The 17,638-nt window shown below is 44.0% G+C and overlaps 1 protein-coding gene across 2 annotated transcripts; it reads right to left on the bottom strand.

The window, feature by feature from the left end:
- Positions 1 to 6,149: 6,149 nt before the first annotated feature.
- LOC110531805 (acyl-CoA desaturase) lies at positions 6,150 to 16,835 on the bottom strand. 2 transcript variants are annotated; one of them, XM_090228768.1, is made up of 6 exons: positions 16,437 to 16,835; positions 15,903 to 16,163; positions 15,125 to 15,255; positions 10,835 to 11,040; positions 7,345 to 7,577; positions 6,150 to 6,435 (listed from the first exon to the last, which is right to left on the bottom strand). In XM_090228768.1, the coding sequence occupies exons 2-6, from the start codon at positions 16,132 to 16,134 to the stop codon at positions 6,230 to 6,232; spliced, it is 1,008 nt and encodes a 335-aa protein (XP_090084894.1). In that variant the 5' UTR covers positions 16,135 to 16,163; positions 16,437 to 16,835; the 3' UTR covers positions 6,150 to 6,229. The 2 variants fall into 2 exon arrangements, with proteins under 2 accessions (XP_090084894.1, XP_090084895.1); XM_090228769.1 differs by lacking the exons at positions 6,150 to 6,435; positions 7,345 to 7,577 and adding an exon at positions 7,927 to 7,998 and having other exon boundaries at positions 16,437 to 16,825.
- Between the last annotated feature and the right edge of the window lie 803 nt (positions 16,836 to 17,638).

Here is a 17,638-nt window from a genome sequence, read left to right as displayed (position 1 = left end):
TGTTGCTAAGGCAAAATGTGTCAAGACTGTTGCTAAGGCAAAATGTGTCAAGACTGTTGCTAAGGCAAAATGTGTCAGACTGTTGCTAAGGCAAAATGTGTCAGACTGTTGCTAAGGCAAAATGTGTCAAGACTGTTGCTAAGGCAAAATGTGTCAGACTGTTGCTAAGGCATTTCAAGAATACTGGAAAAAAATAACTGCACTGCAAAACAGTAGAGCAACAACAATTCATTTAATTATACATTTATTGAAAATATCTCTGAATTTTACTTCAGAATATATTTCACATTTTACATGTACCAGAACATAAGAATGATAACAGTTTTGCTTCCCTCAACATGACAGAATTAACAATATTTATTTTTGGGATTGTTGAATAATACTGCAAGAGAAGTATTTGAATGACTCGTTGTAATAATTTGCAGTTCAGTAAAACTCTACGATTAGTTCTCAGTAGCATTTCACATTAAAGTATTCTGTCCCCAGATCAACGTGTGCTGTATAGCCAACTCCTACAGCTGTTTTGATGTACAGCACAAACCCATCCGGAACTGAGACCAGGCTAACATGAAAGCCCCTTTTTTTGTTCAAAAGTTCCATGCAGATGTCATGTCCTGTCTCTGTACCTCCTTCAGGTTGGCACGTCTATCGGACTCAGCCATGGTCCACTAAAGTGCATTAAATACAGTAAACCACCAATTCATTCATATCTGATGGAACTAAAACACTTAGATCTGCATTGTGGTACGTGTCATTTCTGCCTTTCACGGCCTTTGGCTGTTTTTAACCAGACTAAATGGGATGTGAACACAGAAAGGATCAGGAATGGATTAAAGTAATCATAAGGCATTGGGCAGTAGTAGAGTATCCTGACTCAGTCTTTTTAAGTACAGTCAACAATGTGATTTCCTGTGTTTTATATATATATATATATATATATATATATCCTTTTAGTGGTAAGAGCTGTTTGAAAAGACTGCCTGAAATTTCAGCCTGTTTTGGTGAGAGGGAGTTTTGGCCTCACATGGTGACATCACCATGTGGTAAATGAGTTAATATAGACCAATAAGAAAGAGAGTTCCAGACCTCTCTGCCAATAACAGCTCGTCTTCAGTTTCCCCCTTCTCACTCAGAACCACTTCCAGACACTTGCTTGAGAAATTGCTTTTTGCTACAAAGCTATTTTTCTTTTTGACCATATTAATTGAAAACAATCACACTAAGGTAGTTAAATTGTTACCCAGAAATGCTAGACATTGCGATAAAAATAGCTGCTTTCGACCTTTAAAATGGTTTAAAAAGGTGCTCAAATAATTCATTTTATTAAGGAAAAAAGTACTTAAAGCAATACATTTTCATGCCATTTTCTTTCAGTAAATGAAAACCACAAATGGCGAAAAAAATACACAATAAATGCTTACAGAACATTTTGTCAAGCTAACATACAAACAGAATCTTTCAAGTTGAATGAAAAGTAACTCCCCTATTGAACAAGGTCCTAAGTCACAATCTGTGCCTCTGTAGAACATCCAAACAGCCCCTGGATCTTCTATCGACCAAATAACACCTGGGCCTCACTGCATGGTGTTACTTCCTTACTGAGACAAACACATCACCGAGAATGCATCCGTGTCAATGTTATCGTTTGCATGCTATACGACTGTCTCAGGTAACAACTAATTGACTTTATGTAGCTAGTGTCAGGGAAATCAGGGCAGTTGTTTAGGTTATGACAAAGACCACACTTTTAAGCGTTGGCCCAGTAACCGAAAGGTCACTGGTTCGAATCCCAGAGCTGACTAGGTGAAAAAAAAAAAAAAAAATGCCGATGTGCCCTTGAGCAAGGCACTTAACCCTAATTGCTCCTGTAAGTTGCTCTGGATAAGAGCCGTCTGCTAAATGTCTGAAAAAGTTTTAAAATCTTGTACAATCTTATGACCTAAGTAGCTTGCTAAACAGCATTATCCAGCTACAAGCGGCTAATAACGTCTCTATGGTAAGGCTGCACTAACTAGACATGTCCAACCAATGGCACATTATGGGCACATAGAGGTAACTGGCCAAATAAAAACAACACCAATATCGTCTCAATAGAACACTGGCCCACCACCAGCCAGAACAGCTTCACCTTGGCATAGATTCTACACGTGTCTGGAACTCTGTTGGGAGGCTTGCGACACCATTATTCCAGGAGAAATTCCACCAGTTGGTGTTTTGGTGGCGGCGGTGTAAAACGCCGTCTCAGGGCGCCGCTTCAGAATCTCCCGTAAAGTGTTCAATTGGGTTGAGATCTGGTGACTGAGACGGCACATGGTTTACATCGTATTCATGCTTATCAAACCACTCGTGCCCTGTTGTGGAATGGGGGGCATTGTCATCTTATGGGGACGTAGCCATGGTAACCGTAATAAATGGCCTGCCCAGCCATTTGTATGCATGACCCTAAGCATTATGGGATGTTAATTGTTTAATTAACTCAGGAAACCACACCTGTGTGGAAGCACCTGCTTCAATACACTTTGTATCCCTCATTTACTCCAGTGTTATTATTTTGGCAGTTAGTTGATTTTCTCGTAATATTTGATAATAAATCTAACATTTTCATGTTATGGCAGAGAGGAAGGTATGGAAGAAATGTACCGTAAAGTAGTTGGTGAATGTTTTAAACTAAATGTGTATTAACTCCTTATTTAACCGTGTTATTAATAAGTTAAATATATTATATATAATATAATATTATGATACTGGGGATACTGGGGCAGGTAGTCTAGTGGTTAGAACGTTGGACCAGTGACCGAAAGGTTGCTAGATCAAATCCCCGAGCTGACAAGGTAAAAATCTATCGTTCTGCCCCTGAACAAGGCATTTAACCCACTGTTCCTAGACCAGTTAACCCACTGTTCCTAGACCAGTTAACCCACTGTTCCTAGACCAGTTAACCCACTGTTCCTAGACCAGTTAACCCACTGTTCCTAGACCAGTTAACCCACTGTTCCTAGACCAGTTTAACCCACTGTTCCTAGACCAGTTAACCCACTGTTCCTAGACCAGTTAACCCACTGTTCCTAGACCAGTTAACCCACTGTTCCTAGACCAGTTAACCCACTGTTCCTAGACCAGTTAACCCACTGTTCCTAGACCAGTTAACCCACTGTTCCTAGACCAGGTTAACCCACTGTTCCTAGACCAGTTAACCCACTGTTCCTAGACCAGTTGAACCCACTGTTCCTAGACCAGTTAACCCACTAGGTCGTCATTGAAATTAAAAATGTATTATTTAACTGACTTGCCTGGTTAAATAAAGGGAAATATAAATACTGCAGGTCCCTCTTCAGGGATTCAGAAGTACATTTTATGGCCATAATCCTAACAACTACATTTTACATTCACCTTTTACTAGTTTACGTTTTATCAACAAATCATTTTTTATTGAGTTGTCTTTTTGTCAATGCAATTCAAAAGTGCTGTAGACTACAAATAGCTTGTGAAAAGAGTACACACAGCCTACAGTAGAATGGTCATGGCATAGACAGAGAACTGTTTCATATTCATGGCCGGATTACCAACTGGGAAATTAGCTTTAAAACTGATTTTTTTTTTATCTCTGCCCCATGGCAAAATGTGTACAATTGCAGGAAGTTAGCTTTAAAAAATGTCTCGCTCCACTGCCATGAGGGGAGGGGGGCTTCAAAATATTATTGCCTAGGGCCCCAGATGTGGTTTGTCAGCCCTGCTTCTATAAGAAACAGCACATAAAAAAATATTTTTTACTATATATGTTTTTTTGTATAGCTCTAACCTGGTTGACAATCTAGTGAGGGGGAGCATGTATTCTTCATTTGTTTTCTAAGATGTATAAAATCTCTTTTTGTGACAGTACCGCCATGCCTGTGCTTTATCCAGTTGCACTGCGACCCCTCTCATTTATCCAGTTCCCCTGTGACCCCTCTCATTTATCCAGTTCCACTGCGACCCCTCTCATTTATCCAGTTCCCCTGCGACCCCTCTCATTTACCCAGTTCCCCTGTGACCCCTCTCATTTATCCAGTTCCCCTGCGACCCCTCTCATTTATCCAGTTCCACTGTGACCCCTCTCATTTACCCAGTTCCACTGTGACCCCTCTCATTTATCCAGTTCCACTGCGACCCCTCTCATTTATCCAGTTCCCCTGTGACCCCTCTCATTTATCCAGTTCCACTGCGACCCCTCTCATTTATCCAGTTCCACTGTGACCCCTCTCATTTATCCAGTTCCACTGTGACCCCTCTCATTTATCCAGTTCCACTGCGACCCCTCTCATTTATCCAGTTCCACTGTGACCCCTCTCATTTATCCAGTTCCACTGTGACCCCTCTCATTTATCCAGTTCCCCTGCGACCCCTCTCATTTATCCAGTTCCCCTGCGACCCCTCTCATTTATCCAGTTCCCCTGTGACCCCTCTCATTTATCCAGTTCCCCTGCGACCCCTCTCATTTATCCAGTTCCACTGCGACCCCTCTCATTTATCCAGTTCCACTGCGACCCCTCTCATTTATCCAGTTCCACTGCGACCCCTCTCATTTATCCAGTTCCACTGCGACCCCTCTCATTTACCCAGTTCCCCTGTGACCCCTCTCATTTATCCAGTTCCACTGTGACCCCTCTCATTTATCCAGTTCCACTGTGACCCCTCTCATTTATCCAGTTCCCCTGCGACCCCTCTCATTTATCCAGTTCCCCTGCGACCCCTCTCATTTATCCAGTTCCACTGTGACCCCTCTCATTTATCCAGTTCCACTGCGACCCCTCTCATTTATCCAGTTCCCCTGCGACCCCTCTCATTTATCCAGTTCCCCTGCGACCCCTCTCATTTATCCAGTTCCACTGCGACCCCTCTCATTTATCCAGTTGCACTGTGACCCCTCTCATTTATCCAGTTCCACTGCGACCCCTCTCATTTATCCAGTTCCACTGTGACCCCTCTCATTTATCCAGTTCCACTGCGACCCCTCTCATTTATCCAGTTCCCCTGCGACCCCTCTCAATAAAGTAAGACTCCTTCCGCATCATTTAAACACTGTGCTGTAAACTGTAACAATGTTGAATAACAACCAAGTCAGTTGAAACCTAATAAATCTCATATACTCTACGAAACGGAACATGATTTTCCACGTTTCAGGACTCTATTCCTCATTAATATCCAGTAAATCATTTAAGTATTAAAGTTACTTCCAGATTTTTATGAAATATGAAATAGTTTTCCTTTCAATTTAAAAAAAAAATGAAGCATCTTTTCTGTGTTGGAATGGTGTGGGCGTATCTATCGGTCAGTAAAAATATTCATGTGAGTAAACCGCTGATTGGCCAGCACTTCATACTCTATCAGGAAATAGCAAGGCTTTTTTAAACCGTCTGTTTGAGATATAACTTTGAATTTTAATTTTTGAAGTGTTTTTTTTTCTTCTCTTCCTCCCAATTTATGCTTTTGTCCACAAATACAAGTCTAGGACGAGTCCGCAACATTCTTTGGGTTTGAGTAAACAGAACATGACCTTTTAAAAAGTGAGACTTTCACTGGACAGTTACTTTAAGAATAGAAAAGTATCTGTGTTGGTTGCACGACCCACATTACATGAAAGCTATGGACACAACTGACAGCTTCACTTCAAGACGGGAGATTTAAAAGGTGTCACAACAAACAAGTTTAAAATGTTTTTTTTTTTTTTTAAAAAGCTTTCTTATTTTTCAAATCTCTCCTTTAATATTTGACAGCAATATTAAAGAGAAACTGTGGATTGATTGCCTTTGCAACATCAATGTAACATTACAGCAGAAGAAGCATTCACAGCTCATGAACACCTCCTCCAGCCTACTGAGGGAGGCTCGACCAATGGCAGCATGAGGGAGGCTCGACCAATGGCAGCATACCAGCTTTGGCAACAGACAGATTTGTACCATTTCACACAACAGACTATTTGCTGCAGCGAAGAAGAAATGAAACAGTATAACGTAAAGTTGATTAAAGTCCTTATTTTAAAAGCTAACATGAATCTTTAAGAACTCTTTAGGAAACCCGTAAAAAGCTCACAAAGGAGAAGAGTGAAGCTGTGACTGTAGCTACAAGATAGAGAAGCATCTCTCAAAATTACACTGCAAACTAAACTTCTGTCGGTTTTATATCTATGTATTTTTTTTTTTTTTTTACATTGGTTTTTTTTGGAGCTTTTTTGAGATTGGGGGAAAACCTCCTAGCCACTCCGGTTCCGGGTGCTTCCGTCCCCAGTGCGCTGAGCCCGGGCCAGCACTATTTCAGGGGACACTCTCTTGCGGTCCTTTGCCAGGCCGAGGAAACACATCAAGTCGATGAAACAGGTGGTCAGGTTCAGTTTGCAGCCAAACTCACTTGATGCGTAATCATATGGGAAGGTGTGGTGATAGTTATGAAACCCCTCACCTGAAAGTGACAGGAAACCACAGTCAGGGTAACCGTTGGCCGTTATTTACACACAATCATACATTCAAGATGTCTTGTAAGATGTGAACACCCACACATGGTTTGATATAGAGCTACTATAAATATTATTTTCTGTCAACTCAAAAAAACCTAAAATTCATGGTCTGCATAAACTTGCTCTTCATCGACAATGAACAACCAATCCCCCTTTGGATCTCTTTGACAAACAAGTTAAACACATATCACGTTGTTCAATATCACCCAGGAAGGAAATTACAAGCACAGAAGTCAACGCTCGTTCTGTTAGGCTACTGTTCTGCGATAATTGTGTAGTATAGAGTCAGTTATTTATTTACCCCAGTTTTCTCCCCAATTTCATGGTATCCAATTGGTAGTTAACAGTCTTGTCTCATCGCTGCAACTCCTGTACGGACTCAGGAGAGACGAAGGTCGAGAGCCGTGCGTCCTCCGAAACACAACCCGGCCCCAAGCCGCACTGCTTCTTGACACAACGGCTACTTAACCCGGAAGCCAGTCGCACCAATGTGTCGGAGGAAACGCCGTACACCTGGTGACCGTGCCAGCGTGCACTGCGCCCGGTCCGGCCCGCCACAGGAGTCGCTAGTGCGTGACGGGACAAGGACATCTCTGCCGACCAAACCCTCCCCTAACCCAGACGACGCTGGGCCAATTGTGCACTGCCCCATGGGTCTCCCGGTCGCGACAGAGCCTGGACTCGAAACCAGAATCTCTAGCGGCACAGCTAGCAATGCGAGGCAGTGCCTTAGACCACTGCGCCACTCAGGAGACCCGAGTATAGTCATCTACGATATAACTACCATGTTATAAAGGAGCGACTTAATGAAAGATCTTAAGATCTTTTAAAATGGCAAGAGGTAGCTAACATACCTATGGCACTAAGGGTGACAAACTTGTTCTCTCTGGGGTTGATGTTGGTGTCGTAGGGCCGGTTTCCCCACATGTGGGCAGCACTGTTGACCAGCCAGGTAGCGTTCAGTACCAGGGTGTACCTCAGCAGACCCGGCACGAAGTAGCCCAGCCACAGGCTCTCTCCCCACAGGCACCAAGGAACAAACATGGGGATGGAGAAGCACATCAGCACCACTGACATCTTGTAATACCTGTGGAGAAGACCAGAGACATATCCTCTATGACATCTTGTAATACCTGTGGAGAAGACCAGAGACATATCCTCTATGACATCTTGTAATACCCGTGGAGAAGACCAGAGACATATCCTCTATGACATCTTGTAATACCTGTGGAGAAGACCAGAGACATATCCTCTATGACATCTTGTAATACCTGTGGAGAAGACCAGAGACATATCCTCTATGACATCTTGAAATACCCGTGGAGAAGACCAGAGACATATCCTCTATGACATCTTGTAATACCTGTGGAGAAGACCAGAGAACAGAGACATATCCTCTATGACATCTTGTAATACCCGTGGAGAAGACCAGAGACATATCCTCTATGACATCTTGTAATACCTGTGGAGAAGACCAGAGACATATCCTCTATGACATCTTGTAATACCTGTGGTACGGAGGCAGCAACAGAAGATACATGTCTATTCAAACTGTCAGTGTAACAGCAGTTACTCTCCGTGGGGTCTGGCAACATGAAGGCAGTTATACAAAAAACATCACAATACAGTCATAACAGATTTCACAACACACTGAGTGTGTGCCCTCAGGCCCCTACTCCACTACCACATATCTACAACACACTGAGTGTGTGCCCTCAGGCCCCTACTCCACTACCACATATCTACAACACACTGAGTGTGTGCCCTCAGGCCCCTACTCCACTACCACATATCTACAACACACTGAGTGTGTGCCCTCAGGCCCCTACTCCACTACCACATATCTACAACACACTGAGTGTGTACCCTCAGGCCCCTACTCCACTACCACATATCTACAACACACTGAGTGTGTGTCCTCAGGCCCCTACTCCACCACCACATATCTACAACACACTGAGTGTGTGCCCTCAGGCCCCTACTCCACTACCACATATCTACAACACACTGAGTGTGTGCCCTCAGGCCCCTACTCCACTACCACATATCTACAACACACTGAGTGTGTACCCTCAGGCCCCTACTCCACTACCACATATCTACAACACACTGAGTGTGTGCCCTCAGGCCCCTACTCCACTACCACATATCTACAACATACTGAGTGTGCCCTCAGGCCCCTACTCCACTACCACATATCTACAACACACTGAGTGTGTGCCCTCAGGCCCCTACTCCACCACCACATATCTACAACACACTAAGTGTGTGCCCTCAGGCCCCTACTCCACTACCACATATCTACAACACACTAAGTGTGTGCCCTCAGGCCCCTACTCCACTACCACATATCTACAACACACTAAGTGTGTGCCCTCAGGCCCCTACTCCACTACCACATATCTACAACACACTGAGTGTGTGCCCTCAGGCCCCTACTCCACTACCACATATCTACAACACACTGAGTGTGTGCCCTCAGGCTCCTACTCCACTACCACATATCTACAACACACTGAGTGTGTGCCCTCAGGCCCCTACTCCACTACCACATATCTACAACACACTGAGTGTGTGCCCTCAGGCCCCTACTCCACTACCACATATCTACAACACACTAAGTGTGTGCCCTCAGGCCCCTACTCCACTACCACATATCTACAACACACTGAGTGTGTGCCCTCAGGCCCCTACTCCACTACCACATATCTACAACACACTGAGTGTGTGCCCTCAGGCCCCTACTCCACTACCACATATCTACAACACACTGAGTGTGTGCCCTCAGGCCCCTACTCCACTACCACATATCTACAACACACTGAGTGTGTGCCCTCAGGCCCCTACTCCACTACCACATATCTACAACACACTGAGTGTGTGCCCTCAGGCCCCTACTCCACTACCACATATCTACAACACACTAAGGGTGTGCCCTCAGGCCCCTACTCCACTACCACATGTCTACAACACACTGAGTGTGTGCCCTCAGGCCCCTACTCCACTACCACATATCTACAACACACTGAGTGTGTGTCCTCAGGCCCCTACTCCACTACCACATATCTACAACACACTGAGTGTGTGCCCTCAGGCCCCTACTCCACTACCACATATCTACAACACACTGAGTGTGTGCCCTCAGGCCCCTACTCCACTACCACATATCTACAACACACTGAGTGTGTGCCCTCAGGCCCCTACTCCACTACCACATATCTACAACACACTGAGTGTGTGCCCTCAGGCCCCTACTCCACTACCACATATCTACAACACACTGAGTGTGTGCCCTCAGGCCCCTACTCCACTACCACATATCTACAACACACTGTGTGTGTGCCCTCAGGCCCCTACTCTACTACCACATATCTACAACACACTGAGTGTGTGCCCTCAGGCCCCTACTCCACTACCACATATCTACAACACACTGAGTGTGTGCCCTCAGGCTCCTACTCCACTACCACATATCTACAACACACTGAGTGTGTGCCCTCAGGCCCCTACTCCACTACCACATATCTACAACACACTGAGTGTGTCCCCTCAGGCCCCTACTCCACTACCACATATCTACAACACACTGAGTGTGTCCTCAGGCTCCTACTCCACTACCACATATCTACAATACAAAATCCATGTGTACGTGTGTATAGTGCGTATGTTATCGTGGCGTGTATATATCCATGTATCTGTGAAGATAGACTATCAGTCTAACAGACCTCTCTGTACAGGACCCAACACAGCAGATAGACCTCTCTCTACAAGGCCCAACAGCAGATAGACTATCAGTCTAACAGACCTCTCTGTACAGAAACCAACACAGCAGATAGACTATCAGTCTGGCAGACCTCTCTCTACAGGACCCAACACAGTCTCGGCTGGCAGCCTCTTCTTTGACAGATGATCACATTATTACGTTACAAATACACAACATGCCATGAGGTTATGGATGTTACTGATCTCCATTGTTAAGAGGCTTCTCCAACCTTCTGAGTCATACTGGTGATCTAACTATGAACAGGACAGGTTTAGTGGGGAGTCATACTGGTGATCTAACTATGAACAGGACAGGTTTAGTGGGGAGTCATACTGGTGATCTAACTATGAACAGGACAGGTTTAGTGGGGAGTCATACTGGTGATCTAACTATGAACAGGACAGGTTTAGTGGGGAGTCATACTGGTGATCTAACTATGAACAGGACAGGTTTAGTGGGGAGTCATACTGGTGATCTAACTATGAACATGACAGGTTTAGTGGGGAGTGAACAGAAACAGTTATGGAAAAAGAGAATTCAAGGAATACGGTTGAAATGGATCGTCAGGAAGGAACACCTACTTCCTCTGGAACATGACGACCTTGTCAGCCTTCAAGTCACTGAGCTCCAGCTTCTTCCCCTTCTCAATGACGTCCGGGTGTTTACGCACCAGGAGCCAACCGATGTGGGCGAAGAAGAACCCTCGGACGGCGTTGTGCGGGTCGGCATCGGTCTCTGAAAACTTGTGGTGAACTCTGTGGTCCCGAGCCCATTCAAAGATATCATTCTGTAGTGGGGGGCACAAAGACAAATACATAGAATCCATAGAACGGGCCTGATGGCATAATGGGTGGACTTGGCAGCCATTTTGAGTGTACCCATGTCGAGGTCGTTAATATACTGGTTAAGACAGCGGAATAATTACATGAGGAGCGTTTGAAAGGAAACACATTCATTGGTCAGATCAGATCCAATATCCCAAGTGGCAGAGCAGATAGAGACGTAATCTAGCAGAGCTGCAGGGGCAGTGGTCTGGTCCTCACTAGGATAATGACAGTATACACACACACACACAGTCAGGACAGTGGTCTGGTCCTCACTAGGATAATGACAGTATACACACACACACACAGTCAGGACAGTGGTCTGGTCCTCACTAGGATAATGACAGTATACACACACACACAGTCAGGACAGTGGTCTGGTCCTCACTAGGATAATGACAGTATACACACACACACAGTCAGGGCAGTGGTCTGGTCCTCACTAGGATAATGACAGTATACACACACACACCGGCAGGGCAGTGGTCTGGTCCTCACTAGGATAATGACAGTATACACACACACACCGGCAGGGCAGTGGTCTGGTCCTCACTAGGATAATGACAGTATACACACACAGACAGTCAGGACAGTGGTCTGGTCCTCACTAGGATAATGACAGTATACACACACACACAGTCAGGACAGTGGTCTGGTCCTCACTAGGATAATGACAGTATACACACACACACAGTCAGGACAGTGGTCTGGTCCTCACTAGGATAATGACAGTATACACACACACACAGTCAGGACAGTGGTCTGGTCCTCACTAGGATAATGACAGTATACACACACACACAGTCAGGACAGTGGTCTGGTCCTCACTAGGATAATGACAGTATACACACACACACAGTCAGGACAGTGGTCTGGTCCTCACTAGGATAATGACAGTATACACACACACACAGTCAGGACAGTGGTCTGGTCCTCACTAGGATAACGAATCGGCACCGCATTCAGTGCCGGTGCCGATTCTACAGGATGAGCATTGAACACGTGACCAGCGGTCGGGACATCAAGTAATAAAAGTGGATGTAGATCATTTGAAAAATGTTTAAATGACCAGAACGACAGTTATTCTGTGTTTACTGAGTAGTCAGCTGAAATTAACTACGATTGTGTTTATTCTCCACATTCATGGCGAACTTTCAGTACGGCTAAAATTCACTTCCCAGTCCTTTTTTTATATCGCTAATCCTGTAGAATCAGTGACGCGACGCTGGTCCAATGAATTTGTTTATTTTCAAACGCTTCTGCATGGGATTATTACATTGGCCGAAACGTTGTTAGCTTCAAACTAGACCAATCCAGGAAATAAAAACAGGAAGTGTACCTTTCAATCTTTGCTGTGTTGTCAACTCAAATTACATGACAAAAATCCATTGCATGTGACATACACAGGGCCTTGGGCAAGTTTTCAGACCCATTCACTTCTTCCAAACGTTTGTTAGGTTAGTTACAGCCTTAATCTAAAATTGATTTGAAAAATAATTATAATCAATCTACACACAATACCCCATAATGACAAAACAAAAATATATATACAGTGTATAGATTTAAAAAAACAAAAACATTTTTGCTAATGTATGAAAAAAACAACAACGAAAATATCACATTTACATAAGTATTCAGACTCTTTACTCTGTACTTTATTGAAGCACCTTTGGCAGCGATTACAGCCTTGAGTCTTCTTGGGTGTGACGCTACAAGCTTGGCACACCTGTATTTGGGGAGTTTCTCCCATTCTTCTCTGCAGATCTTCTCAAGCTCTGTTAGGTTGGATAGGGAGTGTCGCTGCACAGTTATTTTCAGGTCTCTCCAGAGATGTTCGATCGGGTCCAAGTCTGGGCTCTGGCTGGGCCACTCAAGGACATTCAGAGACTTGTCCCGAAGCCACTCCTGCGTTGTCTTGGCTGTGCTTAGGGTCATTGTCCTGTTGGAAGGTGAACGTTCGCCCCAGTCTGAGCTCCTGTGCGCTCTGGAGCAGATTTTCATCAAGGACCTCTCTGTACTTTGCTCCGTTCATCTCTGCCTCGATCCTGACTATTCTCCCAGTCCCTGCCGCTGAAAAACATCCCAACAACATGATGCTGCCACCACCATGCTTCACCGTAGGGATGGTTCCAGGTTTCCTCCAGACATGATGCTGCCACCACCATGCTTCACCGAAGGGATGGTTCCAGGTTTCCTCCAGACATGATGCTGTCACCACCATGCTTCACCGTAGGGATGGTTCCAGGTTTCCACCAGACATGATGCAGCCACCACCATGCTTCACCGTGGGGATGGTTCCAGGTTTCCTCCAGACATGATGCTGCCACCACCATGCTTCACCGTAGGGATGGTTCCAGGTTTCCTCCAGACATGATGCTGCCACCACCATGCTTCACCGTAGGGATGGTTCCAGGTTTCCTCCAGACATGATGCTGCCACCACCATGCTTCACCGTAGGGATGGTTCCAGGTTTCCTCCAGACATGATGCTGCCACCACCATGCTTCACTGTCGGGATGGTTCCAGGTTTCCTCCAGACGTTATTCAGGCCATAGAGTTTAATCTTGGTTTCATCATAGATTCTTGTTTCTCATGATCTGAGTCTTTAAGTTCCTTTTGGCAAACTCCAAGCAGGCTGTTTTTATGTATTTGTTTAGTATTGAACCTTTATTTAACTAGGCAAGTCAGTTAAGAACAAATTCTTATTTAAAATGACGGCCTACCAAAAGGACACAACACTACATAAAGAGAGACCTAAGACAACAACATAGCAAGGCAGCAACACATGACAAAACAACATGGTAGCAACACAACATGGTAGCAACACAACATGGTAGCAGCAGAAAACATGGTAGCAACACAACATGGTAGCAGCACAACATGGTAGCAACACAACATGGTAGCAACACAACATGGTAGCAGCACAACATGGTAGCAGCACAACATGGTAGCAACACAACATGGTAGCAGCACAAAACATGGTACAAACATTATTGGGCACAGACAACAGCACAAAGGGCTGTCATGTCTCTTTTACTGAAGAGTGGCTTCTGTCTGGCCACTCTACCATAAAGGCCTGATTGGTGGAGTGCTGCAGAGATGGTTGTCCTTCTGGAAGGTTCTCCCATCTTCACAGAGGAACTCTGTCAGTGTGACCATCGGGTTCGTCGTCACAGCCCTGATCAAGGCCCTTCTCCCCCGATCGCTCAGTTTGCCGTGAGGCCAGCTACAACTAGAGTCTTGTTGGTTCCAAACTTCTTCCATTTAAGAATGATGGTGGCCACTGTGTTTAAGGGGACCTTCAATGCTGCAGAGATGTTTTGGTACCCTTCCCCAGATCGGAGCCTCAACACAATCCTGTCTCGGAGCTCTAAGGACAATTCCTTCTACCTCATGGCTTGGTTTTTGCTCTGACATGCACTGTCACCTGTGGGACCTTTATATAGACAGGTGTGTGTCTTTCAAAATCATGTTCAATCAATTGAATTTACCACAGGTTGATTCCAATCAAGTTGTAGAAATGTCTCAATGATGATCAATGGAAACAGGATGCACCTGAGCTCAATTTTGAGTCTCCTAGCAAAAGGTCTGAATACTTATGTAAATAAGTATATATATATATATATATATATATATATATATATATATATATAATAATTATTTTTTATACATTAGCAAAAATATCCCAAAACCTGTTTTCGCTTTGTCATTATGGGGTATCGTGTATACTAGTATATTTAATCTAATGTAGATTAAGGCTGTAACGTAACAAAATGTGGATAAAGTCAAGGGGTCTGAATCCTTTCCAAAGGCCCTGTAAATTAGCACAATTTGAATGAACATTCTCCATTACAGCCTGATCTCGCGACAGCTCACATTCTGAGTGCGTGCAGTCGTCTGCTTGACCAGGCTAACAGACCGATACTTCGGGAAAGTTTGTTCATCATAACAATGGAAGAGGTTTTTGTGTGTGTGTACCGCTTATCGTCTGTCTTCTGATGTTCAACCCGGTTCAATAAAGGTGAGGTGGGAAAGACCCATGTTGTACCTGAAAGGCCATGGAGTTGGCAGTGGCAAGGAAGATTCTGAGAGGTAACGAGGCCTTGTAGGACCTGTGGCTCCATAGCCGGTGAGCCCCCGCAGTCACTCCTAAAGCACTTGTTAAAAAGCAAAACACAACTGTGTGGAAAGAGAGAGAACAAGGAAGATAGAGGAACAAAATATATTGAAATGGTCATATGACAACAGCTCCTCGCGCGCAGAATCATTTGCATGATAAACAGAGAAAACACAACCATAATCATGAATAGCATCAGGTGGCAAAGAATGGGTCCTGTACTCTGTTTTTCCTAAAAACATTCATTCATTTGTTTGCCATCTAATCCAGAAAAAGGGTCTGCTATTCCATAACAGAGTATAAACGAGCCATAGTGAATAATAATAGACACGTCAAACGGAGTGGAAGGTTTCACAGATTAGAATGTCTCTTTTCCATAGAATCATTCATTTGGAGTTTATCTCCGGGATACAATAATCATATTTGGAGTAAGAGTTTTTTTAATGAATGCATAATAACAACTGTTTCTAGAACTTTCTACATGTCTGGTTATTATAGTATTACATTTGCAGAGAAATGACAACCATCCGTGTTCACCAGCAGGGGAGAGAGAAAGAGGCAGGGGAGCTTGCGCTACGCAGCACTGAAGACTGGCGAATCCAGCTGTGCTGTGTGCCCAATCCGAGGTGAAAATTAACTACGCCATAAAAAACAATATGAAAACTCAGTTCATTTGAAATAACAAGTGGGTTAGCTTTATCATACTTACACCAAGCCCAGGTCAAAACGTGAGCAGATGGGACGAGGGTGATGCCGTACACGGCTCCAATGTGCAATAAAGTCATCAATATGATATTTCTCCACACGATTATCATGGAAGGTTTAGGACCTTCTTTCTCTTTGTACGTTTCATCAAACACATCATCTCTTTTTGTCGCCGATTCTGCGAGCACATCACCGTTCCTGTGTCTCCCCGGACCCTCGATCTCCGTGTCAGTCATCCTCGCCGTGATTTTGTTGATGAATGAAACTGGCAACGAAAGCAGACATTTTGTTACCTTCAAAATAACGAGACAACACAACAGTCATAAAATAGTGGCGTGAATGTGAATTAAATGTAATGTTTCTGCAGAAATTGACATTTGTAACTAATGTCACTCGAAATTGTGGTTAAACGTTGCACGATGGTGACGAAACCTGTCTGTTGCTGGGTGATGCTGAACACTGGCATCAAGACGTACGTTAGTTAACTACTGTTGGATGAAACATCCCCGTATTATATTCAATTCAATATCAAACGTACCTTATGAAGACTACTTCTGTTAATTGATGCGAACAAATATGACAGAATCCAGTTTCAAATGGTGGTAAACGGCACTGAATTGAAAATAATATAATAACACTGTGATGACCTAAGTTCCAGTGTTGCTGAAGCCGTTTACCTTGCTAGGTGCTCCGGGGTTTGGAGAAGATATTTGCGAGACTGTAATTGGACAAGCTGGGTTTGATACCACCTTTCTCGCCTCGTTTCATTGGTTGCCCTGTTATCTGATGTTCACGTTGTTACAATAACTTGTTAATAGAATATTCTCATCATTTACATAATAATATACAACAGTCTGGTTTTCATGTCTATGCATAGTCACATGTACGAATTACCTCGACTAACCTGTACCCCCGCACATTTACTCGGTACCGGTACCCCCTGTTTATAGCCTCGTTATTGTTATTTTATTGTGTTACTTTTGATTTTTTTTGGTAAATATTTTCTTAACTATTTCTTGAACTGCACTGTTGGTTAAAAGAGCTTGTAAATACGCATTTCACGGTATGGTCTAAACATGTATGTCGAATACATGTGACAAATAAAATTGGATTTGATTTATGACTACAGTACAGTTCTGGGTTATTACACCCCCCCCCCCCCCCCCCCCCTCGAAGATGAATATTGGATGGAGAAAGTGTAGGCCTATCTATTGTACAGGCTTACACAAATAGTTTAGATGTTTTATTGGATTGGCACTCTAGAAATTGAGTGCAATACTGACAATACCAGTAGTCCATGCTAAAAACATCAAACGGTTGGTTTGGATCATCAGTGATCGCGACACTGTCAGCATGATGGGACTATCTTCAGCCATTAGATAGTAGATAGGCTACAGTCGTTCCTGCGCTCTCTGCTTCAGTTTTGCCATGTGATGTTACCACGTCTAGTGCTGTGCTTCCCACACCTATATGATGAATTCAACAGGAAGCCTCAATGTCACACCACATTTCAGTGGTTTCGGTGGTTCATGCGCTTTGTGAAAATAGGCATGTCTTTAATGTGCTTGATTCATTCATCATATCTTTTTTTTAATATCACAACTTTCATTCAAACACTGAAGAAAGAGGAGAAGAATACTTTGTCCATTGATACAGCCACACCCACACGGTTGCCCTGCAATGATGGGAATGCAGTGAGAGATGATGTCTAAGATTGCTTGACTTGGGCCGGAGCTGTCC

This window comes from Oncorhynchus mykiss, unplaced genomic scaffold, assembly GCF_057628025.1.
Source record: "Oncorhynchus mykiss isolate SJ-2025 unplaced genomic scaffold, ASM5762802v1 scaffold101, whole genome shotgun sequence".
Classification (NCBI taxonomy): domain Eukaryota; kingdom Metazoa; phylum Chordata; class Actinopteri; order Salmoniformes; family Salmonidae; genus Oncorhynchus; species Oncorhynchus mykiss.
This window is presented reverse-complemented; position numbering and strand designations above follow the sequence as displayed.

Bases quoted from the DNA above. Each gene is read 5' to 3' on its own strand.
- LOC110531805 (XM_090228768.1), bottom strand. From the start codon at position 16,134: ATGACTGACACGGAGATCGAGGGTCCGGGGAGACACAGGAACGGTGAT. The intron at 15,256-15,902 runs GTAAGTATGATA...CTTTCCACACAG, and splicing joins CGTTTTGACCTGGGCTTGGT to TTGTGTTTTGCTTTTTAACA. The intron at 11,041-15,124 runs GTACAACATGGG...CCCCCACTACAG, and splicing joins CCAACTCCATGGCCTTTCAG to AATGATATCTTTGAATGGGC.